This window comes from Polistes canadensis, unplaced genomic scaffold (assembly GCF_001313835.1).
Source record: "Polistes canadensis isolate GaletaPanama2010 unplaced genomic scaffold, ASM131383v1 scaffold_344, whole genome shotgun sequence".
Lineage (NCBI taxonomy): Eukaryota > Metazoa > Arthropoda > Insecta > Hymenoptera > Vespidae > Polistes > Polistes canadensis.
Window position 1 is genome coordinate 55,106 of NW_014569891.1, and position 18,438 is coordinate 73,543.

Consider the following 18,438-nt stretch of genomic DNA (forward strand, 5'->3'; position numbering starts at 1 on the left):
CAGTATTAATATGTTTAAAAAACAATTACAATCTTCTTGCACTTAACACAAATAATTAACACTATTCACAAAATCATCATTTTCAAACAACCAAAAAAAAAAAAAAAATACCATCGTAAAACTTTCCAAAAAAAAAAAAAAAAAAAAAAAAAAAAAAAAAAAGAAAAGAAGCATTTGCAAAAAAGGACCTACAACATGTAACATATGAAGAACAAAAATATTAGCCATAGTAAAGATGGCGCCACCACAAACGAATATGGGAAAAGCCAGGATGTACGCACATTAACGTATCCCATCTATCAAATAAAAAAAAAAAACAGAAAAGAGAAAGAATCGGAGTGCATAAATGTCACAGGGGTGGGGGTGGGGGTAAAAAGTAGGCAAAGCAAAAAAAAAACGTAGAAGAAAAGGCGTGTTTGATTTGAATAAAGATTATGACTTTTGAGTAAGCCTGTAGGAGAAATCGGTGTGTTTAAGAGTAATAGTGTTAGTAGTAATAATAATAGTAATAGTAGTAGTAATAGTAGTAGTGGTAGAAGAGTATTCGCGCAAACGAAGGGCAGGGTCGTCGGCAGAGAGCGTCGTCAGTACGCCCCGTGTCGTCGACGTGAATCCTTCGTGCTTTCGGGGGTTGCTCGTGAACATTTTCTCTCTCTCTCTCTCTCTCTCTCTCTCTCTCTCTCTCTCTCTCTCTCTCTCTTTCTCCCCCTCTCTCTTTCTCTCTCTCTCTCTTTCTCTCTGTCTTTCTCTATCTCTCACCCTCTCTCATTCTCTCATTGTCTACCCCTTCTATTACTCTCTTTCTCTTTATCATTGTCAGAGAAACACCCACATAGAAACATACGTATACGTATATGAAAATACATCAAGATATCAGACATGTATATATATATGTGTGTATATGTATAAAACTGTGAAGCTACACTCGTGTAGCTCAGTCTCGTGCCGATGGAATCAACGTACCTTCCCCTCCTGTAAATTGTGTTGGTTGAAGCCGATCCTCTTTCATTATTCGAGATATAATATATCGAGGAGTAAGATAAAAATTGAGGCCAAAAAAAAATGATGTGATAAGGAGATAAGGAATGTGTTAAATATCAAAGAGAAGAAGAAGAAGAAGAAGTAGTAGTAGTAGTAGTAGTGGGGTTTGTTTGATCTTTGAACGGAGGAGTTTTTAACAGACATAACAAACCAGTAAAAAGGATAGGTGATAGTAAGGGGGTAGTAAGTACACATTATAACACACTCGCGCACCCTGGCCATTGACCTTCGAGGACGAACGCAAGGATAGAAAAGGAGAGGATAGAAAGAGAGAAAGAAAAAAAAAGGGAGAATATTTCGAGGAGGAAAAGAAACTGGTGGAAGAGGAGAGGAAGAAAAAGAGATAAGGGGGGAGGAGGTACGTTAGTTCGCATCTATCGTCGACGACGACGATTCGTCGTCATTCCTCTTGTCGTAGTCATAGTCGTAATAGTTTGCCGTCTTCCTAGTACTCTGACTTAATCTTCAATTTTGTCAAATATCATAATAAATGTATACAATATGAGATAATATATTAATAATAGTTTTGTTTATTCTAATAAATATATATTTGAATGAATGATCACATTGTTATTATATTATTAGGTATATCATGGATGTTAACTGGTGAGCTGATTTGACGAGGAAACGAAGAGGGAAGAAAAGGGGGGGGAAGAGTAGAGTCGGGAAACGGGGAGTGCCACCGGTAACCGGTCTACAGGGAGGTGGAAAAAGAGGAAGAAGTGCTGCTGGAAGAGGATAATTCGGAGGGTTGAAAGGAAACCCTTGAGAAAGAGAGAGTACCCGCAGAAGAAGAAGAAGTTAAAGAAGAAGAAGAATAAAATGGGCTGCAACACGAGCAAGGAAAGCGTCCAGCCAGGTGCTGAAGAAGCAAAAGAGGACGTCAAGAATGGAGGTGAGTTTACTTCATTTCTTTCTTTCTTTCTCGCCTCCCCTTTTTTCATTTTCTTATTTTTATTTCATTATTTTCCTATCGTTTTCATCGAACACGCAAAGTTATTCGTTGAGAAGTTTGCGTCTGACTCGTGTCTGGATTACCACCCATCCACCCCCTCCACAATCTCTCCTCTCCTTACCCTATCTCTACCCCGTCTGCTACAATCTTTTTTCTTTCCTTTTTTTTTTCCTCTCTCTTTTCACTTTAAAAGTACGTCTTGTTTTATTATTCAATAATTAATATTAGGTTGGTGCATATGAAATGTCGGATTTTCTTTACGTTTTCCCCTGTTTTCGTTATTTTTTTCTTTCTGCCATAATTTTGTTTATGGTCGTACTGTTTAAAAGTGAAGACACTCCGAAAAAGTCCATATCAGAGTTTATTGATTCTAAAGATTCGAATTTCTTTAAGACAGCCATCTGTGTATTAAAATCTCGTTGGGAAAAGATACACGAACTTTTATATATTCACTTTAAAATCCGACATTTCATAGGCACCAACCTAATAGAAAAAAGGAGAAAGAAAGAAAGAAAGAATCGTAGACGGAGAAATGAAAAGTTTTGTATAAATCCACACAAGGACGTATCGTTCATCGTTTTCGTTGTAATGTATAAGTGTTCTTAGAAATGGCGACTGTAATAGATCGTAATCTAAAGTATCGATTCGATGCTTTGTTTAGTCTTTTTTAAAGCTGTTTATCAAAGAATAATATGGTTAATTTGCATATAATAATATTCCTGGACAGTCAATCGATATTATTCGTACGTGTGTGTGTGTGTGTGTATGCGTGTATTCGATTCGACGTTTCGAATATAATCTCGAAATTTGAATAAAAATATATTCGACAATTATTTTCAACGATATGTATTACGCGTACACGGACATAAGGGAAAGTAATCAAAAGTGGGAGATAGATGACAACTACGAAGCAGGAAAAAATTGTTTAGATTGATGTGACGTATGTATCTATATATAGGGTATTTAAAATCAGTGGTGTCTTGTTAAAACGGATCTTAGAACTCTGTCACGTATGACAGAATGTCGATATAAACGATGACAGCACGGTTCACAGTTCGTAGAACGTTCGTCAAGCTTCGTGATCAGCAGGATGCGTTAATTTAAACTATGTCATTTTAAACATTGAGTTACACCAACATCTACGTATTACGAATTAAATACTCCAATGAACTTGTAATTGAAAGGTATTATTACATTATTACTTTTTCTTTTTTTTTTTAGACGATTTTAATTATTCGTTTTAATGATTATGTAGATATGACATTTTACTTTGATAATATCGTGTGCATCGTTTTATCATTTTCAAAATCGTTAAAAAATTAAATTCAGGTATTATATTAAACACAAATTTGAATTGATTATATTTCAAAGTATCCTCATAATTATCGAACCACTCTGTATATTTTAAACATAGGGGTTTGGGGATATTTAAATTATCGTTTGAACTTAATATTATTATACATCAATTATTCATTTTCAATATCTCAACAAGACCGAAATAATAAAGGATTAAGTTGTTCAAACTAAACTTTGATATATTATAATGAATAGCAACGTTTTATTATATAAACAGAGTGTGTTAAGATAATTTTGAAATATTTTGAAATACGATCAATCAAACTTATATTTAACACATTTACAAATAATTATCTTCGTAATTATTGAAAGAAAGAACATACAAGATTTAAATTAACACGCTCATTTGAGAAATTATTATTATTAATATTGTTTTTTCTATTTCCAAGTTTTTTTTTATACATAATATTTTGCAGTATTTTACGCAGGTGGTAAGAAAACTTGGGTGGTTCTTTTTACGAGCATAGTGAACTACGATGTAAACCAATCTTAATGCGATCATCTCGCGAGATAAATTAGCACGGGTGAGCTTTTTTTCTACATAGCTTCCTAGGGGCTGATATGCTTTTTTTTTCCTATTTTATTTTTTTTTTCTTCTTTTTTTTTTCTTTTTAAAAGAGAGAAAAAACGTTTCGATGACTCATCTCTCCTTCACTTTAGACACGAACACTTTTCTTCTCGATCTATCGATCACGTAGCGAGACGCCCATAGAAATATATCGCACAGTTTCTAATTTTCCATTTGACGAATATCGTTCATCGTCCCCAAAAAAAAATTTAACGTCTGTTTGCAAAAGGAATCAAAATACCAAATATATGCATATATATGCATTTATATAAATGCACTTTGAAAATGTATCGACGTGAGAGTAATTGCGTTTGCGATTTTAATACAAGTGCACTGATTTCAATTACTTATTGACGTTGAAATTGAACAAATACGGTAACGCAAAAATTCAATGAACGAAAACGTTTCGATCGGATTTGTTAATACTTTACTTTCTATCGAGTGTTTGATTTGATAAAAAAACAAAAAGAAAAAATACTGCAATGCATTCAAACACTTCTAATAAATTCGAATATAATCGATTAATAAGAAAATATATTTTGACATTAATATCAAATTAATTGGATATAATTGTAAAACACGTTGAGATCCTAAATGATTTTAAATGATGAATTTTTTCTTCCAAATTTTCTATATAATCAATTTGATCTTACAAATATTTTCTTTTGCTCGTTTATTCTTTAATTTAATTAATTCCGAATTGCGTGTATAGCATGTATGAGTAAGTCATTGATAAACGTGTTATAAGAATGAAAGGACATTCCTGCATTCCTTGAGACAGAAAGTTCGCGTGACCATCAAACGTATTCTGACTAAAATAGGTTAATGACCCAATCTTGCACTTACATTGACTATATAACATGTGGTTGTTAGAAACGAACAAGGTGATTGCGGAGACATTTACTCGGTTTAAACATCGTTCTAAGGTACGTCTAGGTGAATCGACGAAATCCTGTTCTTCGAACTCGTAAACTTTAACGAATCTTGTTGGCTTTTAAGATCCCAGTCGAATGTATCCAGTGGCACGTAAATACCATAGTAAATATCTAAATAGTACAGCCGGGACAAAAGAGTGTACTTTAATTTAATAGAAATTTCATTAAAATTTATTCACTTTAAGTATAAAAAATATTTAGCAATACTTTTCAAAGAAATAGTAAAGTTGTATAGCATTGCAATCTGTGATTTCTTATTTCCGACTTCGTCTGAAGGCTCTTCACATTCATAGTAATTCCGAGGATTTACTAGTAATGCCTGATTTCCTGCTTTGACAGTAACATATATATACATTGTACATGGTAGATAGAGTAAAACGTTTTTGTGCTGGAATGACTTTTATCCAGGAATTTTCTCGTTGAAATTGTTATCCTAGTGTAGATACATAACGGCATATCGATTTATCGACGTAATCGCACTACACTACCAGATTGAAAACCGATAGAGACACTTTATTCGATATGCCGAATAGAATAAGGATGTTTCCTTCGAAAATCAAATCCTCCCTTTACAAGTCTCTACTTGCAAAGAATAATAATCCTAACGACGTTCAAGCTGATTCAATATTCCAAATCGTATCTATCATTTTTCTTTTCGGTCTCTAGTGGAAAAGAACTTTATTTTTCTTTTATTTAAATTGTAACGGATCAGGATCTATAATAGAAAAATATTACAATTTTACCTTGTTTCGTAATACAATTTTGTAGTTGACAAAAGTACAGAAACATTTATGTAACATGTACGTAAGTCGAATAAAATGAAATTAGATGAAATAATGAATATCTCGATTAATTTTATTTCTTTTATAAAAGAACCGCACATGAAACATTAAATGTCTCTTCTATACTCTTTTCAATGTATTCACGTATCCTTAAATAAGTAATGATTTCTTGTAAATGCAAGAGACTAAATGTAAGTAAAGTGGTAGTTTAAACTAACGAAAAGTTCTACCTTTCTTACTGATTTTCTCCCTTTAGAATGAACTATTCTCTATTTCTCACGTTCTAACTTATTCTATTGTTTGAATCATAAGAGAGTTTTCTAATGAAAGACACCATTTATCTTAAAACAGTAATTCGCGATTTAAAATGAATAAAACATATAAATAATTATCTCTCATTTGTATAAATTTTACGTAAAATCATTTAAAAAATGTTACAAATATTTCCAATCAAATTATAGTATTTAAATGATATTCAAAATAAAAAAAGATAATTTTTGTTAAACATTTCTAATCAATCGTATTGTATATTGACATTAAGATTAGAAATATATTCTAAATTGGAGAAAACAAGTTCTTACGTTAAATAAAAACAATTGGGAAATGTTTATTTTCGATAAATCTCATTACATGTAAAATCTTTTTTTTCCAGACACATAGACATTATTTACATAGATGAACAGACACACACGAGAAGAGTTTTCCTTTCGATTACTTTAGAAAAAAGGAGAGAGAGGGAAAGAGAAAAATAGGCTGGTGCATTTATAAAAACATATGTACGTTATCGTAGGAGCGAGTAAATTCCCGAACGAGCTCTTTTTACGGTTATTTACGTTCTCCTGTTTGCGCTTCAACGTTACCTACTCATTTATTTTCCATCTTTCTCCCTTTTCCTTCCTCTCCCCATTATTTTTACTCAACTAGGATCGATAATCTACCGATATATTCTCTATTAGCTTTTATCGACAAGATTTCTTCACTTTCCAGATTGTTTTTTCTTTTTGTTTCATTTGCACCAATTTTCATGCATAACACACATTAGTACCCCAAATGTAATATTGTTGATTGTTGTATGTTGTTATTGACGCGTTTGTTGTCCTACGAAAAAATGGATAATTCATATTGAATAAAGTGAGGAAATAATATATACGTGATCTCGATAATAAGACGATACGTTAACGAGATCCCAACGACAAATGGATGAAATGGTCTTGGCAAAGGACCGATAGTACTGAATTTAAATTAGCGAGAGGATATCGAGTTTCGAGAGCTGCCAAATCTCTACGTGCGAGATTTGTTTCGGTAACAAGAACGACGAATCGATCGATCCGGTCGGTCTCTCCCACGTCCTCAGCAATTTTCCTTCAGTTAGGAAAAAGCCATATCAATTTATCTTTCCCGAGACATAACATTTACGTTTACGATATTACCTTACTCATACATATTTTAAACATATTGCTTTAACATACATACATATATTAAACATATGCCTTTAACAAGTATTTTTTGCTTTATTCTATTTCTTTTTGCAATACTTAACTCTTTATCCATCATTCCATATGTAAGATTCGAGAGAAAATTTGACTGACTGGGGACCGAAAATCACGGATCTTTCGAATGTTTATTTAAATATGGAGCATGGAGGCGCTCGTCCCATACATATTTATTATTTTATATTATTTTTCACAGTCTCTCATCCATTTTATTCATATATTTGGAAATATTTTCATTGTGATTATTTGAAATCACGTTCGAAATATTAAACGTTAAATAAATCAATCATTTTGTTAAATTCGATCGATCGTGGTAACCTGTAGGGAAAATTCGGATGGTTTAATTGATTTTTCAAAAGTCAAATGAAAATTAGTATCCTTTGAACATAGGATCAACATTAAAAGGATAACATCCTTTCATTTTCTACATGTATAAATGTAAAGAGTGAGCATGCATAGCACCGTTTGGCACGCATACAATTTCTCGTTTGGATTGCGTGCATTCATGACCTCCATCGCGATGTCGATGAAATACGTTGCTAAGTGTAATAACGTGCCGGCATGCCGCTTTTTACTGAATCCTCAAAGTCAAAAATAACCGGAAGTCTATCAAAAGGAAACTCGTTACGAGAGGCCACCTTTTTTTTATCGATTAAAATATGAAATAACAAGCAACCTAGTAAAGCTCAAGCTTTTCTATTCAATTTAAATCAAATTAAACGTATACGCGTATTTTTAAACGTGCATTCAATAAATAAGTAAATAAAATAAGCATTATACCCAGAAACAACACAATTTTTCACAGCAAAAATTAAAATTTCGTGTGACGTCGAGTATTTTAACACGAAGAAAAAGAAGAATGTAAAATTACGAAAATTAATGGCAGAGAGCTTGTGTTACAGTTAGAAATATTTGAGTAAGACGTGTTGCACTTGGGTTGGAAATTGCAACGGATAAGTATCGTCAGGTGGTTGCAACTGTTGCAAGGGTATACCTTTCTCTCTCCCTCTGTCTCTTATACACTCTCATTTCTTTTCTTTCTTTTTTCATCATCCATCCTTCTCTTCGATGGATCGATAGACGAATCGCTCAAAGCGTCTGCGTTTGAAGCTTTATCAATTCTGTCTATCTTTAAAATATCGTCGGATAAGAATAGCAAATTCGTTTCCTTCGGAAACAAAAAAACAAAATATTGTTCTCTCATTTTCATTTGATCGAATAATTTTCTCGTATTTTTCTTTTCTTTTTTTACTTTCTCTTTATTTACTCTTTCCTGACTCTTTAATTATATTTTTTAATGTAAAATCACAATGATTATTTGTAAAAAAAGTCAATCAAATCATTTTGTTAATTTCATTGTTCGATTAGATTAACAAATATTAAATGAAGTTTTGTTCACTCGATTGGATTCTAATCGGTTTACTTAATAGCCTTTTCCAACAAAATTGAGAACACGGCAAACTTATTAGTACAGCAAGAAAGGAGTATAGAAATAGAGAGAGAGAGAGAGAGAGAGAGGAGAATGGGGGAAAAGAGACGAAGGTTATATCATAGAATGAAAAGTTGTCCTGGCTCCTCCTAATCAGTAACTTGAGTCTATTTGAGTTTTACATTCACACGAATAACTTGCTACACGTTCCCATTGTAATTAATATATTCATTTATATAGATATTTGTATATTTGGCGAATACATAAATGTGTAACAGACACATTGGATTAGTATAGATGTGTTCTTTCGGAATGAATTATATTCCATAATATAATGCTAATCAAATGCATAACATCAAATGACATTTTGTAAGAAATTAAATACAAATTAGTTATAAATAGAAAGTTTACACTAAATTAAGTATAAATTACGTTTATTTTTTTCAAAATCGACACTTACACCACTTTGAAAATAAACGGTCCGAAAGAAGACTTAGACCACTTTCATAATTATGGGCACATATATCTCATGGCAAGGATCAAAAAGATCGAATGATCGATCAACGGACTCGGTCTGACAATAAGTAAAGTGAAGGGTCAGGGGTTAAAGGACGTTCACCCTGAACCACTGGAGATTCAGAAGTGTTACCGGCTAGTGCCGCCAGTTGGTAGATCAATAAACGAATGCCTACCGAGCAGACGGTCTAAAGTCGAATGCCATTTCAATTATTTTTATTGTATTTTATACGTCTCCTATTTATTCACTTCTTTTTTTGACACATTTTACCAACATTTTTTCTCTCTTTCTTTCTTATAAACGAACGAATTATTTTTTTCTTTTGTGTTCGAAGCAACATAAATTGATCTATAAATTCACGTAATCAACGTTGAGGATCAACGTCAAATTATCTGAAAATAAATGTTCACTTCCATAGACTTTCGCACGATTGAGAACGTGTACGTGCATATATGTGTTCGTTTGCATGGATTTACTTTCGTACATAAGCGAACTCGATGGTAATGCAAATGTTCTGAATACAAAACAAGCCGAGGTCTCTCACGATTATATACTTGAATAAAAATATCATGCGTGTGTGTGCATACTTAGTTTATCGTGTTTCTAAGAACTGACTAAATAGACACGATTTTTATCAAACTTGAGATTAATTCTAATCTTATTATATTATCAGTCGAATATATACAAATTTTTGTTTGCTTTTGCTTTGTACGTGCATGCTTTTTTTCACGATTCATTAATATATTTTTTTCCAATTAAATAATACTTTAATTTCTTTGATAAAACTCGATATAAAGAGTACTGTGATTTTTGATTAACAATTAAATAAATATTCAAAGTATTTTTTTGAAGAATAATCATTTTTCGAACGTAGCCGATATTTAATAATTCAAAAATAGAATTTTAATCAATCTTCTCATCAAACATTTATACAACAATCCAATAAACGTATTTAATACAAAAATATTGATAGAATATTAATTTATAAAATATCATATTTGTATTAGAGACAAAATATTTAATAACATTTCTTTTTCTTGTCATCTTTCTCTTTTTTTCCTTGTTAAAGTATAATTTTGGAATTGTTTATTCAAAAAACATGAATTTTATTTTAAAAAGGAATTATTTCATTTGAAAATGGTTTGTAACATGTTTAGTAAGACTTTTTCTATACTTGTATATATATATATATATATGTATGTGTATACACCTAAATTCAATTGCCGAAGGACATTCGATCGGAGTAGGATTTTTCTGAGACAAACAAAAGCTCGAGGGAAGCCTCGGGATCGAGTAAAGAGACGACTTTAGACCACTCCTATGTTTGAACAAACGGAGGTGTGGCATATTGGAACGTGCCGTGGTATATTAGAGAAAAGAGAAAATAAGTGTATTGTTCGAGGAATATAAATCTTTCATGGAGTTTAGATCGTAGATTCGAATTTATTGAGAATCGGAAGAAGTGCTACTATGATCGATAATCTAATCGCGTGTCTCATGAAATAAAGGATTCCCTTATTTTGATCTATTTAATCCTGTAACAGCTTGTTCAAGTTCATTAAATTCCAATTTTGTACTATTAATTGGCTAATCGTTCGAATTTTTCATTTTTTTTTTTTTTTTTGTAAAAGAAGACAATAATAAAATGTTGTATGTTCACATAAGTAGATCAAGTAATATATTTGTTTTAATAACGTAATAACAAAAAGTGGAAATAAGTTTAAAATGATTTATGTATTTGTCAAAAGATAAAGACATTGATGTATGGATAGACATCCCCTTTCTTCTACTCAAATGTATTTTCATTTCCAACCGACAACTCATTTTTCATATATATACACACACATATATAAATAATCATTTAATAAATGAAACACAGAGAAACTAATTCATGCATAACTAACTTATCTTCGTTTTTTTACATTTTTTGTTTAGATATACAATGAGGAAATACTAAGCGAGATAATTTATTTAGGTTATCTTGAAGATACAGATTTTAATTTATCAAAAATTAAATGCAAACGATAAAATGTTGTAATGTTTTACGATATAATTTTATCATTATTATATCATAAGAAAATATATGTGTTTTTCTGCACAGAAATTGGGAAGATAAGAATGTAATACAAATCTATGGTAAGGTAGAACGCGATATTATCAACTAATATCATCGATAAAATATAATCGTTACGTATACGTCGGTACGTTTTCTACTTTACCGACTATTGATAATACGACAAATACTAACCAGAGATATATATTTTTAATAGATGGTAGCATACATTCAGGCGCGCTCGTACTTTCCAAGCAGCGACCAAATTTTTTCCCAATATTGACAAAACTAGATTGCAACGAAACGATGTTTCTTCTTTATGTTTTATTTTTTACTCTCGCGGTATGCATACAAAAATCTTTTTCCATTACAATTAACCACACCTGCCTTCTTTCCTCACTTTTATCCCGACGTAACGTAATCTCGTTTGGTTCGTTTTCCTTGATTGTTTACTTTTTGACAATTTTCTAAGAGATAAAAAATCACATTTTACAAACTTTCCTCTCTTTATTTTTTTCTTACCAAGTTAAACTTTGAATTGAAATCAAAAGTAGGATCGAAAGTCGTGATGAAAACTTATAGTACCAAACAATAATAATATTTGTTTAACTTTGTCGATATTCGTTTAGCAAACTCTTGTTAGAACTAACACGCGATACGTCACACTTTTCGGTTGAAATTCATTTGCCATAAATTGAACTCGAACCAAGCAAGTTCCTCTAGCCAAACCGATTTTAGTTCTGTTACCTTCCAACCTTTCCAACCCTTCTCTCCTCTCTCTCTCAGTTTTCCTCAAATGGCTCCCAGAGGTAACGTTCGTTCTTACACCACGTACGTATATACTAACAATTTGCCACAACTTTCCTTCGCGAATACAGCACTTAGCTAGAGAGTATCAAGTGTAAGCAAATTGGAGCGTAATTATCGTACTGAGACCAACCACTCTCGTTTGATGATTTACCATCTTACTTCGACAAATAAGAATTCGAAAAGACAAACTAATGAAAATTCTATCGAGAAACTTGAAACGAACAAATATATTAGGTTGGTGCATATGAAATGTCGGATTTTCTTGACATGTCAACGTTTTTCCCTCTGTTTGATATTCATTATATTTAAACTATACATGTATATTTATTTATACAAAATGTGAACCTTTACCTTTCTAGTAGAAAATAATAGAAACATTCGTAGAACAGATACCACACGCTATTTCCTTCTTTACACTCCTAAATTCAGTGAGAAATTTGAGGAACTCGGGGGCCAGAAATTCCATGCCTCTTCCTATTCCTTCCTCTGATCCTTTATACACCCTCCTCACCCCATCCCCACCCCCTCGTCTGTGTATGTATGTGATGTCGAACAGAAGGGGTTGAATTTAACCACAGCATAGCCAATAACATTTCGCTTAACAACCATCGAGTATACAATCGTAAAATCTATGTACGCTGTATGTGTACGTGTGTTTGTCTCCTATATGTATGTATAAGCGTAATTTGGAGTATATCATTCAACTTTTGTGGCTCATCAAGCAAACACAATCCTTATCCCATTGTTTATTCTTGCAAGATTTTAATAACAGCTATAATTATTTCGTTAAAATTATTGTTTACAATGAAATTAGTTAATATTAATTTGTTTCTCATTATTTAATAGGGTACACGAAAATTCATTCTCATTTAGGTTTTGTTATATCCATTGTACATATTTGATTATTCATCAAATAGAAATTGAAATTATTATTATCGATTAATACTGCGATTATTTGATAAGAGAATTTTGTGGATAATTTGACAGTAATATTGTAGTAATATTATTTATTATATCGAGTTAACCAATGACAGATGTTTAACCTATTTTATACAGACACATTATTTTTAGATTTGTATATATATATGTATATTGTATAATATACACATATATTTTAAATTTGTTTCTATGTTAATCTGTAAACACGTAAACGCATACACCCTTAACATATTTACTTCTTAATTTATATTAGTCTCTCTTGGGTTTTTCCATAAAAGAAAAAAAGGAAAGAAAAAAAAAAAGGTTTCATCGCGTGGATAAAATTTGTATTCCATAAAAAATGTCTGTGTGGTACTTTTACATCGTACGATGGTATCGAGTCACCGTTAAAAGCTGACCGACATGATCCGTAATGGTTGTGTAATGTGTCTATAATACATAAACGTTCTTTCATTTTTTTCCTTTTTTCCGCCCCCTCCCCCCTATCCGTTAAAAAACATAACGAAAGTTATCTCTCCTAAACGAGAATTAATCAAATTTTCAAGGTGAACTATGGTAAAAGGTTTTTATATGAAAAACCTTTAGGAAGGGTGGGTTGGTATCGTGGTAAAACCCAGCCAACAACTATCTTCGAACATCGAACCATCGCCTGTTATACTCTCGTTTGTCTTTAATCCTTATTGCATTAGGCGAACTTCATGGTGTAATGCAATCGTTCAAATAATTATCGATCCTTCTTATATTTCCCCTTATTTTCTTTCATTTTCTTTCATTTTCTTTCATTTTTAGTTGACGAATTATATTATTACTTTGTACCGAATAATCTTTAATCATTATTACATCAAGTTGTTATTACAATATTAATACGATATCACGTTATAACATAACGAAACATAGAAAAACAATAGTAAAATACAAATTCACGTATTCAATCCCATATACTTTTTAATCGTAGACGCATACAAAAATTCAAGAAAATATCTGACGAATTGTTTACCTCAAACAGAAAGAAAAAGAAAAAGAAAAAGAAAAAGAGAAGAAAAATATGTAAGAAAAATGTCGGCAAAGTCCAGGCCAATTGGAGAGGGATCTTCTTTCCTATTTTTTTCCCTTCTTTTCTTTTTTTCCCTTACTTTTTCTCCCTCCTTCACCCTCTTCTTCATTTTTCTCTCTCTCTCTCTCTCTTATTATTGTTAACGTTTCTCCGAGGTCGAACTCGACAAAATGAGAGAAAGAAAAAGACAGTGAGAGAGAGAAAAAGCTTCGTGTGCTGATATGTGTATTACGATGTGTGTTAGATATAGGGGAGAGGAGGAAAGGGTGTTTGGTGGGAAAGAAGAAAAGGTGGGTGGGAATGATAGAAGCTGCGTGGTGATACTCGTGCGCAGGGGTTGTAAGCCAGCCCGCTTATAAAAGGGGAGAGGGGGTATCTGCTATTCGTCAGTCTCATATCGGATCAGGTGCGGTTAAGGTGTACAGGTGACATATCACTTTGGACTGCTTCTATCTCTCTCTCTCTCTCTTTCTCTCTCTTTCTCTCTCTTTCTCTCTGTCTTTCTATTCGTCTGTCTTTCTGTCTTTTCCTGTCTCACACACACACACACACACACGGCTTACATTTGAGTCACATCAGGTGAGCTTCAATTATTATCAATTTATTTGGATTTTTATATCCGTTTCTTTTTTTAACTAAATAATTCTTTTGATCTATTGTCTCTATTTTATGTTGAAATGAAAAATAAATTGTTTCAATTGATAGAGTATCTGTTTGGAACTATTGAATTAGATAATGGAAAGGTTATTTTTGTGATCGTATTAGAATCGAAATTATAATGATATCAGAGAGTTTATGCATATAAGTAATAGTCCTAGGAGTATTGTTTGAAACTTATACAATTCGAAAGTCCTTGGGAGTTAACTTTACCATACGAGCAACGGAACTCTCTCTCTTTCATGGAAACGATCAATATTTCTATTTCTATGGTTTTTGTTGTTTTAATTTTTCATTTCTTAAGACTAATGTGTATTAAATCTATAAAATAATTTCATATATGTATATACGAAAGGATAGGAATTCAAAAATTGATCTGAGCTTCTCGTAACTTGTACAAAAATAAAGGTAGCTTTAAGAAACATTAAAAAGAAATAAATTTCTCCAACTTTTTCAGATCTACTTATGCTTAAAATATTTTTTTCTCAGTTTATCGCAAGTACTTGAAAAATCGTGACTAAAATTATGCATATTAGTATATTAAAAATAAATGTGAATACACGTAAAATAAAAACTACTCGAATAAATATTTATCATTTCAAGACGATGATTATACAATAGTAATAAAAAGATCGTATTGTTAAACCCATGGGAGAGTGGGAGGGTCGGGTGAAGGAGTAGGGGAGGGGGGGGGGGGGTGTTAGTACGCGTGAATATATAAATCGTAAAATCGTATCATCCTTGTAATAATGGGATGAGAAATTTGTCGTGGTGGTTGTCTGTTTGCACGGAGAATTGCTTTCGTTGTTTGTATTTACGGTTCTATGGTTTTCTCCGAGTTCGAAACGAGTTCGAGTACGATCTCAGCAACCAAGGGAAAGAAGGGATTAGTTTTTAACGTAATATTCACTCCATTTCTCTCTTTTTTTTTTTCCTCTAGAAGGATTACCAAGAACAAATGAGAACCCCCTCGTAAAGTTTACTATTCAAAGAAGATAGTTCAATCTCAGCCTGGTGATTTTATTATTTAATGCCAGCTCAGTGTACTTCGCCCCGATCGGGATACGTGTTTTAATATTTAACATTAGTGGATATACAATGCTGTGATAATATAATAGAATTTTTGCTTCGAAAAATAAAAAAGAGAAAAAATAAATGAAAGGGAAGAAGCAGAAAAGAAAAGAAATCTTATGTGTTTTAAATATGTTGAAATATCTTTCGAACCAATTTTCTTTTTCTTCTTATTATCTCAGGGGGAGAGAAAAAAAGAGAAAAATGATTTCGAACTGAAATTTGTCGATAATCTTGTACGTGTATGACAGTTTGTTAGAATTTCTTTTTTATTGTTATTTTTTTGCACCGAATCGTAGGCGTAAGATAAAAAAAGGAAAAATTAAGAAATAATTCTCAACGGCGAAACTATCGACAGAAGAGTAAAAAACGTGGATCCGTTCTTTGTAATGAAAATTGGCCTAGCACTTATCCTGACCTTTCAACGACGAGCCCCCCTTCCTCTCAAGCTCCACTTAATTGCCCTTTTTCCTTTCTTCCTATCTTTCTTTCATCTCTTATATTTTTTCTTCTTTTTTTTTTTTTTTATTTCATTTTTCCTCTCCGTCTATTTTTCCCCCTTCTTCTTCCCTTTTCTTTTTCTTTTTGCCAATTTTCCAACTCAAACGAAGTGTCGGTTAACAAGAGATCCCGCACGAACCCCCTAATTTAATCGAAAATGTTCCACTTGTGTTTCATGAAAAAAATGTTGATATTAAAATAAGAAAACGTATAGAAAAGATCAATCGAAAACCATTTGTATATCGTATAACGATTATTATACCGAAATGTACTTTTCTAGAGTTTTTCAATTGAAATACAAATACGACAGAAAATACACATACAAACACTCGCGCATGCATGAATATTTAAACACCAAGTAGTGTGATGTAGAGTGATGTTTATCCCTGTTACCTTTCGAGACTCGTTATCTCGACATTTTATCTCGCAATTGGACGATAATATCGAACGATAACACGCTGCTAAATCAAACGAATGGACGAATGAAAGGGATGAACGTACAGATAGAAAGAGAAAGAGAAAGAGAAAGAGTGAGAACAATTTTTTCTTCTCATTTACCTTTGACTAGAAAATTCTGAACAATCGAAACGTTTACTTTTTCAATACTACTGATGCTGCTGCAGTTGTTGCATACAATGCCACTTTTTTGCATATCCACGTATCCAGCTGACGATACATTTTTTTTTTCGATCGGTTATCTTCCTCCATTTCCCTTTTTTTACTTTCTCTCTCCTTTGTCTCTTTCTCTTTCCTTTTCAATTCTTTTATTACGTTTATAATTTATCTTTTCTTTTTTTATTCACCTTTTTTCAAAATAAATTCATACAAAATCGATACAAAATTCGCAAAGATTTTTTATTTAATTACTTATTTCTCTTTTCCCCAATTTTTTCATTTTTTTTTTCGTCCAAATTAATTCATTCTTCTCAACGTATTCGGATTTTGTATATTTATTTTTTATATCAAGCTCGTACTGAACGGTATCAAGAGAAATGACACTCGCATCTACACATATACACGAAACATCGACAGGTTTCGCTATTTTTATTTAACGATTTAACGCACGAACACGCTCGATTTACCTGAAACCTAATCGAGCTCAAACACCGTTCTACGAATATGCACGACTTTTAATATCGTAATCGGTCTTTTATGTTTGTCGTATTCAATGAACGAGAAAAATGGGAAAAGAGAAAGAAAGAAAAAGATTAATCATTTTTCAAAGTCAATATTTTGACACAATCAAATTAATTAAATATTAATTACCTATCATTATATTTGATTATAGTATTATTATATATTTTCTGCTCACATGATTGAAATGACGAATTAAAATCATGAGTATTGAAATAATTATTTGACAAAAATAATCGATTCGTAAATAAAACAATTTATGCGAAAGACAAATTTGCCTTACTTTCTATTAGAATTTTTTTTTTTTTGACATTATAAGCCATATTATTTTTTTTCTTCGATTTTTCTTTACTTTCCATACGTAGATAGGAGAACGTAGAAGCAACCAGCACGACCTCCTTTTTAACGACAAAAATAACGGAATATCATGAAAAAGATAGGAAAATCGATATCTAACTTCCCGTTTTCCTATTTCCCTTTTCTTTTCTATAGTTTCTACGATAATACGCTATAACCATCATAATGCGACATAACTTGCTTTACATATTTCATATATACCCTTGAGTATTCTCTTTCTCTCTTATATTTTTCTTCGTGGAAACAGGTTCGTTCGTTCGTTCATTCCACTCCACTTTAAGAACTGAACATCATCACGTTTTAACAAGATTCTCTTTCTTTTTCTTTTATCTTCTTTCTTAAAATATCACGTTAATGAGTTAATTATATCGAGAATGAAATAATCGCAAAGTGATACCCCCCCATTCTCTCTCTCCCTTTCTTTCTTTGTCTTTTCATCAAAATTGTATAAAACACTAATGATTAACGCGTTATATCTGACAAATTAGCGAATCATAAATTACCTTAGAGAATATCTCATTTTAAACGTAACATCTGTTGGGAATATGTTAAACATCCTCGATCGATAAGCGTATCTTTCGATTATTCGCGTAATTCTACTCTCTTATTTTATTTCTCTTTCCTTTTTTTTTTTTTTTTTCTTTTTTTTTTTTTTTTTTTTTTTTTTTATTTTCTTTTATGTAATTAACAACTTAGCAATTTCTCCGAGGCTTTATTAAAAAGATATTTTAATATTATATCATAATAATTAAACTTAAACTCTTCAAAGTTTATATAAGTCGTTAA

At 31.8% G+C, this 18,438-nt stretch overlaps 2 protein-coding genes across 2 annotated transcripts in view; both read left to right on the forward strand.

Moving 5' to 3' along the window:
• Positions 1-1,713, forward strand: part of LOC106791807 (UPF0235 protein C15orf40 homolog) — a 10,020-nt gene extending 8,307 nt beyond the window's left edge. Inside the window, exon 5 of the mRNA XM_014757743.1 lies at positions 1,627-1,713. Within this exon, the coding sequence (XP_014613229.1) occupies positions 1,627-1,661 (35 nt within the window). The 3' untranslated portion in view covers positions 1,662-1,713. The remainder of the gene's footprint in view (positions 1-1,626) is intronic.
• The window catches only part of LOC106791805 (UPF0329 protein ECU05_1680/ECU11_0050), a 42,253-nt gene continuing 25,500 nt past the window's right edge, over positions 1,686-18,438 (forward strand). Inside the window, exon 1 of the mRNA XM_014757739.1 lies at positions 1,686-1,936. Coding sequence (XP_014613225.1) covers positions 1,864-1,936 — 73 coding nt within the window. The 5' untranslated portion in view covers positions 1,686-1,863. The remainder of the gene's footprint in view (positions 1,937-18,438) is intronic.